Raw genomic sequence first — 13917 nt, forward strand, 5'->3', positions numbered from 1 at the left:
ACTGAACTAGAACTGAACTAGAACTGAACTAGAACTGAACTAGAACTGAACTAGAATTGAACTAGAACTGAACTAGAACTGAACTAGAACTGAACTAGAACTAAACTATAACTGGACTAGAACTAGAACTGAACTAGAAGTGAGCTAACTAGTTATTTTGTTAGTGCTACTAAAAAGTGCTGGGTATAACTGAGTATACTTAAAACTGCAACATATACATATACACATAAATAGATTAAGTAATTTAAAAATGCATATTATATAAATTTTTCTACCTACAAACTTCTATTTGTTTTCAAGTAAATATTTATCGAATAAATAAAGTACAAAATATAAATAAATGGTCACTGTAACAGAACGAAGCAACTGAACATTCGTAAATAAGTAATTTTTTTCTAATATTTAATTCATACAAAAATTGTATTTAAATAAAATTTTTAAATTACTTTACACAGACAGATGTTGTATGATTTTGTCATTTCTGGTTTATTTTGTCAATAAATTGATGCATTTTTGCAATACAGGCTGAAGTAAACAATGGAATGAAGTAACTAACCATTTTTATACAAATAAGTAAATCATTGATGTTGTCTCAATATTCAGTTTAAATGATGTCAGATTAAGAGATGTAAAATTTGAAATTGTAATTGAGATATATTTAAGATGTGTATAAGCAAAAAGTTTAAAACATTATTTTATATTAAAACTTTTACAGAAACTATAAGAAAGAACAAACAAATTTAAATATTGATTATTCTAGGCACATCTTTATAATAAAACTATATACAACAAATAATAAATAAAATGTTAAATTCTGCAGCAAAAAGTAATATAATTAAAACAAACAAATAAACCCAAAATAGTTAAAAATAAGATCAACTATTTGACGTCATTTCGTCAGTATAAATAAGGCGGTAAAGTGTTGAAATAAACATTAAAAGCATTTCATTCGTAAAAGCTGAAACAACTCCAATCAAAATGTTCAAATTTGTAAGTTTTTAAAATTATAGAAATATGTATTTTAAAAAATAATTTAAAATTTCGTTTAATTCCCTTACAGATCTTTGTTCTCATTGCTGCTTTGTTTGCCGTCAGCATGGCTTCTCCTTCACCCTTGCCTGCTCCAGCACCCCGTCCAGTAGCTAGCCCTGAACCAGCTCCCCAATTCTACACTCCTTACGCCTACAGCGCTGGTTACTACGCTTCTCCTTATGCCTATTATGGTTAAATGTCCGTTGTCTCCTTAACATCAAGGGCAGCAAAGTAGTAGTCGTGTCGAATATTTGGGGATTTATCAGGCACAAAACACTGCTATGGATTACGGATATCGACTATTAAGAACGCACATACAAACATATATGATATAATTAATATGCACACGCTGGCATATAAATTTTATTGTATATTTTCTTGTTATTAAGTTTTATTTCTTCTTTCTATCTATCTTTTCTGTTGACTCTTTGATATTTTGTTTTAATAAAATTTTTGCATTAAAAATAGAAATGTGATTTTGTTTCTTAAATATATAAAGTCCCATGGGATCGGGAGGTTCACTTCCAAAACCCGTATTTACTAAATTCTAATATAAATTGCACTACAAAAAGTAAAACTATAGTCTAGTCAATAGTCAAGTCTACAGTATGTTCTCTACATGTATATACTTACATATTTAGTCTAGACTATGCTGTAGATAATAGTCGATTATAGTCTTTAGTTCAGTATATTATCAAAGTCTAAAAAAAGTCTAACCTATAGTGCAGTAAATAATATAGCATTTAGTCTACTCTGTAGTATATTCTATAGTCTAGTCTATAGTCTAGTTTATAGTTTAGTCCATAGTCTAGCCTATAATTTAGTCTAAAGCCTAGTCTATAGTCTAGTCTATAATGTAGTCTATACTTTAGTTTATATCCTAGTCTATAGTCTAGTCCATAGTGTGGTCTATAGTCCAGTCTATAGTCTAGTCTATAATTTAGTCTATAGATAGTCTAGTCCATAGTCTAGTCTATAGTCTAGTCTATAGTCTAGTCTATAGTCTAGTCTATAGTCTGGTCTATAGTCTAGTCTATAGTCTAGTCTATAGTCTAGTCTATAGTCTAGTCTATAGTCTAGTCTATAGTCTAGTCTATAGTCTAGTCTATAGTCTAGTCTATAGTCTAGTCTATAGTCTAGTCTATAGTCTAGTCTATAGTCTAGTCTATAGTCTAGTCTATAGTCTAGTCTATAGTCTAGTCAATAGTCTAATCAATAGTCTAGTCTATAGTCTAGTCTATAATCTAGTCTATAGTCTAGTCTATAGTCTAGTCTATAGTCTAGTCTATAGTCTAGTCTATAGTCTAATCTATAGTCTAGTCTATAGTCTAGTCTATAGTCTAGTCTATAGTCTAGTCTATAGTCTAGTCTATAGTCTAGTCTATAGTCTAGTCTATAGTCTAGTCTATAGTCTAGTCTATAGTCTAGTCTATAGTCTAGTCTATAGTCTAGTCTATAGTCTAGTCTATAGTCTAGTCTATAGTCTAGTCTATAGTCTAGTCTATAGTCTAGTCTATAGTCTAGTCTATAGTCTAGTCTATAGTCTAGTCTATAGTCTAGTCTATAGTCTAGTCTATAGTCTAGTCTATAGTCTAGTCTATAGTCTTGTCTATAGTCTAGTCTATAGTCTAGTCTATAGTCTAGTCTATAGTCTAGTCTATAGTCTTGTCTATAGTCTAGTCTATAGTCTAGTCTATAGTCTAGTCTATAGTCAAGTCTATAGTCTAGTCTATAGTCTAGTCTATAGTCTAGTCTATAGTCTAGTCTATAGTCTAGTCTATAGTCTAGTCTATAGTCTAGTCTATAGTCTAGTCTATAGTCTAGTCTATAGTCTAGTCTATAGTCTAGTCTAGTCTATAGTATAGTGTAGTCTAGTCTAGTCTAGTCTAGTCTAGTCTATAGTCTAGTCTATAGTCTAGTCTAGTCTAGTCTATAGTCTAGTCTAGTCTAGTCTAGTCTATAGTCTATAGTCTATAGTCTATAGTCTATAGTCTATAGTCTATAGTCTATAGTCTATAGTCTATAGTCTATAGTCTATAGTCTATAGTCTATAGTCTATAGTCTATAGTCTATAGTCTATAGTCTATAGTCTATAGTCTAGTCTAGTCTATAGTCTATAGTCTATAGTCTATAGTCTATAGTCTATAGTCTATAGTCTATAGTCTATAGTCTATAGTCTATAGTCTATAGTCTAGTCTAGTCTATAGTCTAGTCTATAGTCTAGTCTAGTCTAGTCTATAGTCTAGTCTAGTCTAGTCTATAGTCTAGTCTAGTCTATAGTCTAGTCTATAGTCTAGTATATAGTCTAGTCTATAGTCTAGTCTATAGTCTAGTCTATAGTCTAGTCTATAGTCTAGTCTATAGTCTAGTCTATAGTCTAATCTATTGCCTAGTCTATAGTATAGTCTATAGTCTAGTCTATAGCCTAGTCTATAGTCTAGTCTAGTCTATAGTCTAGTCTATAGTCTAGTCTATAATCTAGTCTATAGTCTAGTCTATAGTCTAGTCTATAGTCTAGTATATAGTCTAGTCTATAGTTTAGTCTACAGTCTATACAGGGACTATAGGTCCCTTCTGTTGTCTACTCTAGTCTCTAGTCTAATAAACAGTATAACCTACAGCCTTATTTATAGTCTAGTCTATTGTCTATTCTACACACTTGGTAAATATTATTTTATTAAAAACTTTTCCAATATTCCTTTAATTTTGCGCATTTTAAAAATATTAATTTTCACACCTTTAATTTAATTTAATTTAAACTATATAATTTTTTTATTTGAAAATAAAATTTTTATATTAATAATATTATCATATTTACTTTAATCTTTCTGTAGCGCCCACAATTGTTTAAATCCAATATGAACACACACTCCAAACAGAGGCCAACATCATCAAATGAAAACGCCACAAGGAATGCATGCAACGCAATAGAACTCTGAATCATTTGAACAAGGTGACAACCTCGGGGGGAATACATAAATGAGGACAGAATAAAAAATCGTTGCCAACATATAACATGTCGACTGATGAAGGTCACACACATTGCAATGTGATCTAATGTTAAGATGTACTACTTTCTATAATCCTTTGAGAGTTTAGTGTTAATTATAAAAAAAATATTTTTACATCTAATTAAATATTTATATTTCACATGTAAATATTTAGTTGTACATATTATAATTTAGTTGTAAACATTAATAACAGTTCTACTTCAGCTCTAGGTTAATTCTAGTTCAGTTCTAGTTCTAGGTTAGTTCTAGTTCGGTTCTAGTCCAGTTCTAGTTCAGTTTTAGTTCAGTTCTAGTTCAGTTCTAGTTCAGTTCTAGTTCAGTTCTAGTTCAGTTCTAGTTCAATTCTAGTTCAGTTCTAGTTCAGTTCTAGTTCAGTTCTAGTTCAGTTCTAGTTCAGTTCTAGTTCAGTTCTAGTTCAGTTCTAGTTCAGTTCTAGTTCAGTTTTAGTTCAGTTCTAGTTCAGTTCTAGTTCAGTTCTAGTTCAGTTCTAGTTCAGTTCTAGTTCAGTTCTAGTTCAGTTCTAGTTCAGTTCTAGTTCAGTTCTAGTTCAGTTCTAGTTCAGTTCTAGTTCAGTTCTAGTTCAGTTCTAGTTCAGTTCCAGTTCAGTTCTAGTTCAGTTTTAGTTCAGTTCTAGTTCAGTTCTAGTTCAGTTCTAGTTCAGTTCTAGTTCAGTTCTAGTTCAGTTCTAGTTCAGTTCTAGTTCAGTTCTAGTTTAGTTCTAGTTCAGTTCTAGTTCAGTTCTAGTTCAGTTCTAGTTCACTTCTAGTTCAGTTCTAGTTCAGTTCTAGTTCAGTTCTAGTTCAGTTCTAGTTCAGTTCTAGTTCAGTTCTAGTTCAGTTCTAGTTCAGTTCTAGTTCAGTTCTAGTTCGGTTCAGTTCAGTTCTAGTTCAGTTCAGTCTAGTCTATAGTCTAGTATATAGTCTAGTCTATAGTCTAGTCTATAGTCTAGTCTATAGTCTAGTCTATAGTCTAGTCTATAGTCTAGTCTATAGTCTAATCTATTGCCTAGTCTATAGTATAGTCTATAGTCTAGTCTATAGCCTAGTCTATAGTCTAGTCTAGTCTATAGTCTAGTCTATAGTCTAGTCTATAATCTAGTCTATAGTCTAGTCTATAGTCTAGTCTATAGTCTAGTATATAGTCTAGTCTATAGTTTAGTCTACAGTCTATACAGGGACTATAGGTCCCTTCTGTTGTCTACTCTAGTCTCTAGTCTAATAAACAGTATAACCTACAGCCTTATTTATAGTCTAGTCTATTGTCTATTCTACACACTTGGTAAATATTATTTTATTAAAAACTTTTCCAATATTCCTTTAATTTTGCGCATTTTAAAAATATTAATTTTCACACCTTTAATTTAATTTAATTTAAACTATATAATTTTTTTATTTGAAAATAAAATTTTTATATTAATAATATTATCATATTTACTTTAATCTTTCTGTAGCGCCCACAATTGTTTAAATCCAATATGAACACACACTCCAAACAGAGGCCAACATCATCAAATGAAAACGCCACAAGGAATGCATGCAACGCAATAGAACTCTGAATCATTTGAACAAGGTGACAACCTCGGGGGGAATACATAAATGAGGACAGAATAAAAAATCGTTGCCAACATATAACATGTCGACTGATGAAGGTCACACACATTGCAATGTGATCTAATGTTAAGATGTACTACTTTCTATAATCCTTTGAGAGTTTAGTGTTAATTATAAAAAAAATATTTTTACATCTAATTAAATATTTATATTTCACATGTAAATATTTAGTTGTACATATTATAATTTAGTTGTAAACATTAATAACAGTTCTACTTCAGCTCTAGGTTAATTCTAGTTCAGTTCTAGTTCTAGGTTAGTTCTAGTTCGGTTCTAGTCCAGTTCTAGTTCAGTTTTAGTTCAGTTCTAGTTCAGTTCTAGTTCAGTTCTAGTTCAGTTCTAGTTCAGTTCTAGTTCAATTCTAGTTCAGTTCTAGTTCAGTTCTAGTTCAGTTCTAGTTCAGTTCTAGTTCAGTTCTAGTTCAGTTCTAGTTCAGTTCTAGTTCAGTTCTAGTTCTAGTTCAGTTCTAGTTCAGTTCTAGTTCAGTTCTAGTTAAGTTCTAGTTCATTTCTAGTTCAGTTCTAGTTAAGTTCTAGTTCACGGCTCTCTCTTTTGCTCTTTTTTTTGTCAGCATGCCTACAGATTTGTTCGATCTACTGGTCTTAGTCACATATTCAGCATAAAATCTGTTAAGATTTCTATTCCATTATCAGAAATAATAATAAAAGAATTTTCTACCAAACAGTATTACGCAATTGCAAGATATTCAATTAATAATTCAAAGCACATTCATATTCAACACATACTCCAAAAATAAATTATAGAATAAATCTAAAATATAAAATTCTAATGTGTTAAAATTTGTTTAATTCATTTACGTTTGAAATAATATAATTAAAACAAACAAATAAACTCGAAATAGTTAAAAATGAGATCAACTATTTGACAAAGTTGGTTGTCAACAGTATAAATACATCAGCAAATTATTGAGTAAAGCATCAAAAGCATTTTAGTCGCAAAAGCTTTAACAACTCAAATCAAAATGTTCAAATTTGTAAGTTTTTTTTATTTTAAGTAAAAATTATTTAATTAACTTTCAAATATTACTTTTATCACTTTCAGGTCTTTGTCCTTATTGCTGCCTTGTTTGCCGTCAGCATGGCCTCTCCTTCTCCCTTGCCAGCTCCAGCTCCTAGACCAGTAGCTAGTCCTGAACCTGCTCCCCAATTCTACACTCCTTATGCCTACAGCGGTGGTTACTACGCTTCTCCTTATGCCTACTACGGTTAAATCGTTGATGCCCTTAATACCATCTGTGGCATCGAAGTAGTAGTGTTAAATATTTAGGGGACTAGTCACAGAGTAGTCTCTTTTGTACACTACTATGGATTACGGGTTTTGACTATTAAGCACGCTAATGGAGAATTTGTTTAATATGCACGCTGGCATATGAATTTTTGTTAAGTTTATTTTTCTTTCTCTCTTTTCTGTGAATTCTTTAATTTTTGTTTTAATAAAATTTTGCATAAAAAATTGTAATAAGTACTATGTGTGTTTTTTAATTTTTAATGTTACAATTCTTAAAATATGACCAAAATTCATCAGCATAATCGAAATCACTCAGCCTTCCCTTTTACGCTAAAAGGTGGAGCCGAAAGTTTGGTTACAACAGTCGATATCCGAACCACAATTTGTTCTTACATTAATGAGGAAGAGTAGAGAGAGAGTCACTAAAGGAGATAAGTAATTTCGGGCACAAAAATTGACAAGGCATTTGACTTTATCATTTCTTGAATCTCCGAGACTATAACTGCCTATAACTGATTCCAAAGTACAATTATCAGTTCCCTCACAATTGCTTGAAATTTGGATTGGTTAAACAAATCATTCTTCACGTCAACCTCTTAGTTTTCCATTAGACCTGGTTCACACTGGGAAACTTTTGTTGAGAAACTTTTGATTTTGTGTGTGAGAGAAATAGATGGTTGATATATCTTTCTCTTTCTCTCAAACACAAAAATCAAAAGTTTCCCAAAACAAGTTTTCCAGTGTGAACCAGGTCTTAGAGCGTAACAATGCCGCATTAGCCGATGGCGATAAGAGTAAGCCAATACCATTTTTACGTTACACAGCACTACCACAATATAGAAATCGATATCCCAGGGGCAGCTGTTCAGAGCCAATTTGGAGTATTCGTGCTGAGCATAGACCAAAAATATTGATACTATATAGATACTTATTATCTCATGACGGACTCAATTCACATAGAGTTCACATATTCCAAGTTCCGATCATAAAACGCTTTTTTTAAAGCCAAATTTTCCGCCATTATTAGATGTTTAGGATGAATTAAAATTTAGCCCAGATCCGATCCTTGTATTGGGGCTTTCAATTTAAACCTTTAAAGATGTCTGAATAAGCAAAGAGAGTGTTCACACTTTATGTGTTCTTGCGAAATTAGTTCAAGGAATACGATCCTTGACTTCCAGGTTGTTCAAAATAAGCAACAGATCTTTAGTGTCTTCCCTTTACTCGCATTGTCACCTAATTCTTGAAACAATATTACAAGAGAAAACTCACGTTAGCTACTAATTAACGAGCGTCAATACTGCATTACCGGGTGAACACTTTGTCTATAACCTAAAAACCTTTTCGACATTGTGAACTCTAACCTCTTAGTAATGTATTCTATGAAGGCTTTCTGCCCTCCTCTTTTTAAGGGACTAGTGTATACAGTTTACTCTCAAAGTTTAAATTGGCAAGTTGCTTCTAACCATGATATTGAGTCTAAGGTCTTAAGAATAGACTTGTTGGCTTTCCAGGTTTGGAAATTAATGATTTCACATTTAAACATTCACTAACTAGATAAATAAATTGTAATAGAGTCAACTATGTTTTATTCCAAATAGTTTAAATACATATAGGTCGCACATATATATACATCACACATATATATATGTATAGTAAAAACAAGTAAGAAATTATATTCGGGCAAAGCCGACCATATAATATCCTACACCTGTTACAAAAAGTAAAATGTGATTAAGTTTTTATAATAAAACATTTAAGTTCAATTGTATCTTGTCTCAGATTATATAAACCATTTATTGTTAAATAAAACTGTGGACATTTAAGTTAAATTTCGAATGGGGCTTTTTACAGGGGCTGGGGTCAAATGAGGCCCTATAATTATAGCATTCATGAGGGTCATCAAGGCTAGTATAAAACTTGGTTTTGCAGCAGTCGACATACGAATATATTAAACATAATTATGAACTTAAAAGACCTATTAGACGGGTTCGGTTGTATGGGAGCTAGGTGAAATAATTGACCGATGTTCAACATTTTCAATAAACTTCGTCTATGGTCCCATAGAAGATCATGTGTCAAATTTCATTGAATTATATTAAACCTGTATAGGTTTATGAATACAAGGTTCAGTTATATTGGGGCTAGATGAAATAGAGGACCGACCTAAACCATTTTCCAATAGGCTTTGTCCCTGGGACAATAGAAGACCATGTGCCAAATTTCATTGAATTATCTTCAAAATGTAGTTTGATTACAAGGTTTACATGGACGGACGGACAGATGAACAGGCATAGCTAAATCGACTCAGATTCTGAGCCGATTGGTATAATTTAAGGTGGGTATAGGATCAATATTATTGTGCGTTACAAAGTTCAGCACAAACTCAATAAAGTGGTGTAGGGTATAAAAAAACAGATTATGTAATTTTAACCACAAAACAGTACAATATCATGGACAGAAGAAGACATGTAGCCGACTCAACAGAAGACTTGCACTCGTTCTTAACAAGTTGTATGTCTGAGTGTGTGTGACAACACATGGATTTATAAATTCTTCTTTTACAATTTCATTTTTCCATTATTATTTCTACTATTTTTGGAAAAAGGAACTAGGACAGATAAAAGAAACAACAGAAAAACAAATATCACGATGAGAATGCAGAGAAACAACTACTACTTAACAACATCATTGCAACAGTTGTGGGGCCAAAATTAGGAAACTAACAACAAAAACAATAATAGACTAACTGGATGCCTGCATGCCTTACCGGGTGACTAAAGAAAAAAACGGCATTCAACATAGTTGTCTGGCCGCCATCAACAACATCACACAGAATATAGCAGAATTTAGACACAAATTGAAAGAACATATGAAATTGTGTTGCATGCACCACAATTGAGTTGATTTGCATATAATTTTAAAGATTTAAAAAGAAAAAGTTAAAATGTTAAAGGTCCTTTTTGGGGGGAAGAGAACAAAAAAAAACAAACTCAACTACTCGTACGGTAACTAGTTAAGAGTGTTAAATCTTGTGACAACCATAGAACTATTTTAATGTACATTTCCATATGCAGACTTGTATACATAGAGATTAAGGCAAATACAGTGTGTGTTAAAAGTGTGAACACTATTTGTATACGTTAGCATAAATCATATTAAAATTTGAATTAAAAGTACGTGCAATAATTGAAATTTTATTTTTAATTTTTATTATCCGATTACTTTTTTATTTCACTGTATCAATGCTTGAGTGAGTATTCTCATTGTGGTGTATTGAAGGAGTACTTAGAACCATTATAAATGTCAACATATGTGTCACTGCAGGCAGGAACACCAACATACACATTTCGTTTCTAGTTCTTCTTTTTGTAAGTTTTGTTTCTTTCTGTTTATAATTTTTGTTCCCTACAACACCACATTGCCACAATAAACATCGTCGGACATTGATGTCCGTCAGTAGGATCTGTTTAGATCTCGTAAGTCGTCCAAACTACTACTTCCTTGGGCACCCAGTCCTTTGTACAAACCCCTTAACTCTTGTACAATTAGGGCGATATCAACTGATCGAATTAAACTTTAAAAGTGGATACCAGGACACTCGGATATAGTCATAAGTAAAAGAGATAATGAAGCACCTATAAAGGTAAGGGAGTTTAAAGAAGTTAACCTGACATGGCAGCGGAAATTTCATACGGCTCACATGTTTACAAAATTAGATGATGGGGTAAGAGGTTACTATAAGCCAATACTTTGGTCTCGTAAAATTTTATCTTTTTTATCCGTTATCACCTATCCTTTGTGCCAGAGAGTAAATGTCATCCTAGTAAGTTGTTGTAAGAACAGTTTTTTTTATACATCCAAGCCCCTATAAATATTCACATTCTGGCATCCACTACTATAAGGTATTATTTATTCGATAACTCATGACTCGTCAATGTCTATTTTTAACTTGCCACACTAACAACATATGGCATTGGTAGATTCTTTTTTGCTACATGATGCATTTTTGAATTTTGCTCTTTGCATGTTTCCTTTTTCTTTTCAAAAAGTTTGTCGTTGTTTACTTTTAAATATTTGAAAATGTAGAAGAATGATTTGATTTTCGCAAACATTTCTTTTACAATTTCAATTAAATTTAAGTAAAGTATGGAGTTTGTTCTTTAAAATTTAAAAAGCTAGGAAAGACAAAATAACACCTTCATATGTAGTATATTAAGCTCTCAGAGAAAAATACGATTTTAAAAATAACACAGACCTAACTACCAGTGCTTGTAATCCTCTTCCTCAAATATAATAAGTAACTTTAGATAGTAACACATCTTAGAAACGGCAGTTCTGATGCAGTAAAAAATTACAGAACTAGAACTGAACTAGAAGTGAAGTAGAAATGAACTAGAACTGAACTAGAACTGAACTAGAACTGAACTAGAACTGAACTGAACTAGAACTGAACTAGAACTGAACTAGAACTGAACTAGAACTGAACTAGAACTGAACTAGAACTGAACTAGAACTGAACTAGAACTGAACTAGAACTGAACTAGAACTGAACTAGAACTGAACTAGAACTGAACTAGAACTGAACTAGAACTGAACTAGAACGGAACAAGAACTGAACTAGAACTGAACTAGAACTGAACTAGAACTAAAACTGAACTAGAATTGAACAGGAAATGAAGTAGAACTGAACTAGAACTGAACTACAACTGAACTAGAACTGAACTAGAACTGAACTAGAACTAAACTAGAACTGAACTAGAACTGAACTAGAACATAATTAGCAAGGAACTAGAACTAAAGCAGAACTTAACTATTACTAAACTAGAAGTAAATAAGATTTTAACTAGAATGTTTAGCATTTCTCTAGTTTAACGAAAAGTGATTGATTAAAACAATGAATTTAAGTGGTCATTAACTTTGAATAAAATTCTATCTGATTTACATGTCATTTTAAGAGCTTCCTTGGATACTCATCATTAAATTTAAGAAACACATCTATTGAGACATATTTCTAAAATTGTACCATAAAACTCTATTAAAATCCCTCAAAATAATGACATCTATGACAAAGTTAATTCTTTCTCCCTGAAATCTTATACAATACTCAAGTGAACGTCCTTGTTATGACATTTACTCTTACGCGTTTTCACTTCACTTGTCATTTCTGATTTAACCTTAAAAAATATCATAGAAAGTGTTCTATAGATTTTGTTACCAATGCTGTTGTTTTGTGTGTGTGTTTTAGTTTTAAACATCCTATTGCGTTCACGTTGGTGTCACTCATGTGGCAGGATATTGGCAATCCACAATTTAACTTAGTTTTTGTTGCTGTAATTTACTACCTTTTTTAGTTATCTTTCTTAACATCACTTCCTATGTATTCACACAAGTAAGTAAGTAAGTAGTAGCTGTTGTTGTTATTTGTGAATAGAGTTGTTGTCATCTTAGTTACAAAGGATGTGTTTACATTAAAGCTGCTAAAATAACGGGAATAACAGTAGTTGGTCATGGAAAGGATTTAGAAAATTACGATTTTACCTAATGGGTTTTTGAGCTTATGATACACATAATTCGTTGCTGTAGTTGATAATTCAGTTCTAGTTTAGTTTTAGTTCATTTCTAGTTCAGTTCTTGATCAGTTCTAGTTCAATTCTAGTTTTGATCTACTTCAATTCTAGTTGAGTTCTAGTTTCAGTTCAGTTCTAGTTCAGATCTAGTTAAGATCAAGTTCAGTTCTAGTTCAGTTCTAATTCAGTTCTAGTTCTGTTCTAGTTCACTTCTAGTTCGATTTCAGTTCTAATTCAGTTCTAGTTCAGTTCTCGTTCAGTTCTAGTTCAGTTCTAGTTCAGTTCTAGTTCAGTTCTAGTTCAGTTCTAGTTCAGTTCTAGTTCAGTTCTATTTCAGTTCTAGTTCAGTTCTAGTTCAGTTCTAGTTCAGTTCTAGTTCAGTTCTAGTTCAGTTCTAGTTCAGTTCTAGTTCAGTTCTAGTTCAGTTCTAGTTTAGTTCTAGTTTAGTTCTAGTTCAGTTCTAGTTCAGTTCTAGTTCAGTTCTAGTTCAGTTCGAGTTCAGTTCTAGTTAAGTTCTAGTTCAGTTCTAGTTCAGTTCTAGTTAAGTTCTAGTTCAGTTCTAGTTCACTTCTAGTTCAGTTCTAGAATATGTGGTGAGTATCATGGGGATCCAAATTACAAGATTCATCTAGATTTTAATAGATGACAACGGGAACACCTGCCTTGAAGGTGGTATTTTTCATCCACTAGGTAGAGTTGTGCCGGTTCACGTACAAATACTTTGCTGACAAATACTTTGCTTACCTGTCAAGTTATCACTGGTCTAAAGTCAATAGTAGGGGTGACCCTACATCAGGTGAAATCAATCTATTGATTCGGCAACAGTACCTAGAGACGTATTTGGTAGTAAGAAATACCCAGTCAATAAATCGGGATCCCTCTTTATGTCGAGATAATGTGACAAAGGAGGTAGGAATTTCCAAAGTCAATTCAAACCCAACCCAACAATTTGCATCCTGTTGAGATGACAATAACACCTAAAACTTCCCAGAAGTAAGCGATCTACTAAATAAGTACCCACTAGACTTCAATAAGGTAGAGGAATCTATTCCGACCATGTCTCGAAATGAGACATTCTTTAACTTTTTACTGGCGTCTTACTGCTCAAAGAGTTCAGTAATCTGGTATACAGCACCGGATAGCGAATTCAGACATAGGTTATATCAGTCCTTAAAATAAAATTCTCTCCGCGCAAGTTTGGTTTTAAACCACAGACACTACCTGTAGCCAGGACAAAGTCCTGCGTGCGGCTGGCCACCCGTAGTACCAGATTATCTGTCGCTCTGTTTCGACCCCATACCAAATCATTTTAACGAAAGATTCTCTGCCAATCGGAGGTATTGAAAGCACTTCTTTTCCCCAGTACATTGCAATAACACCAAGATAGGGATTTCACCTAGAGAACATGCCACCGGGGGGAACAAGTTGATGACAGATACATACATA

General features: G+C 32.4%; 2 protein-coding genes across 2 annotated transcripts; both read left to right on the forward strand.

The window, feature by feature from the left end:
• The first annotated feature begins 886 nt into the window (after positions 1-886).
• On the forward strand, positions 887-1501 carry LOC111679220 (neuropeptide-like 4). Its single transcript, XM_023440749.2, has 2 exons — positions 887-990; positions 1061-1501. Exons 1-2 carry the CDS (start codon positions 979-981, stop codon positions 1226-1228), a joined length of 180 nt encoding a protein of 59 aa, XP_023296517.1. The 5' UTR covers positions 887-978; the 3' UTR covers positions 1229-1501.
• A 5025-nt stretch (positions 1502-6526) lies between these two features.
• On the forward strand, positions 6527-7132 carry LOC111679219 (neuropeptide-like 4). Its single transcript, XM_023440748.2, has 2 exons — positions 6527-6647; positions 6716-7132. Exons 1-2 carry the CDS (start codon positions 6636-6638, stop codon positions 6881-6883), a joined length of 180 nt encoding a protein of 59 aa, XP_023296516.1. The 5' UTR covers positions 6527-6635; the 3' UTR covers positions 6884-7132.
• Positions 7133-13917: the final 6785 nt, after the last annotated feature.

The sequence above is a fragment of the Lucilia cuprina genome, chromosome 2 (assembly GCF_022045245.1).
Source record: "Lucilia cuprina isolate Lc7/37 chromosome 2, ASM2204524v1, whole genome shotgun sequence".
NCBI classification, from domain to species: Eukaryota; Metazoa; Arthropoda; class Insecta; order Diptera; family Calliphoridae; genus Lucilia; species Lucilia cuprina.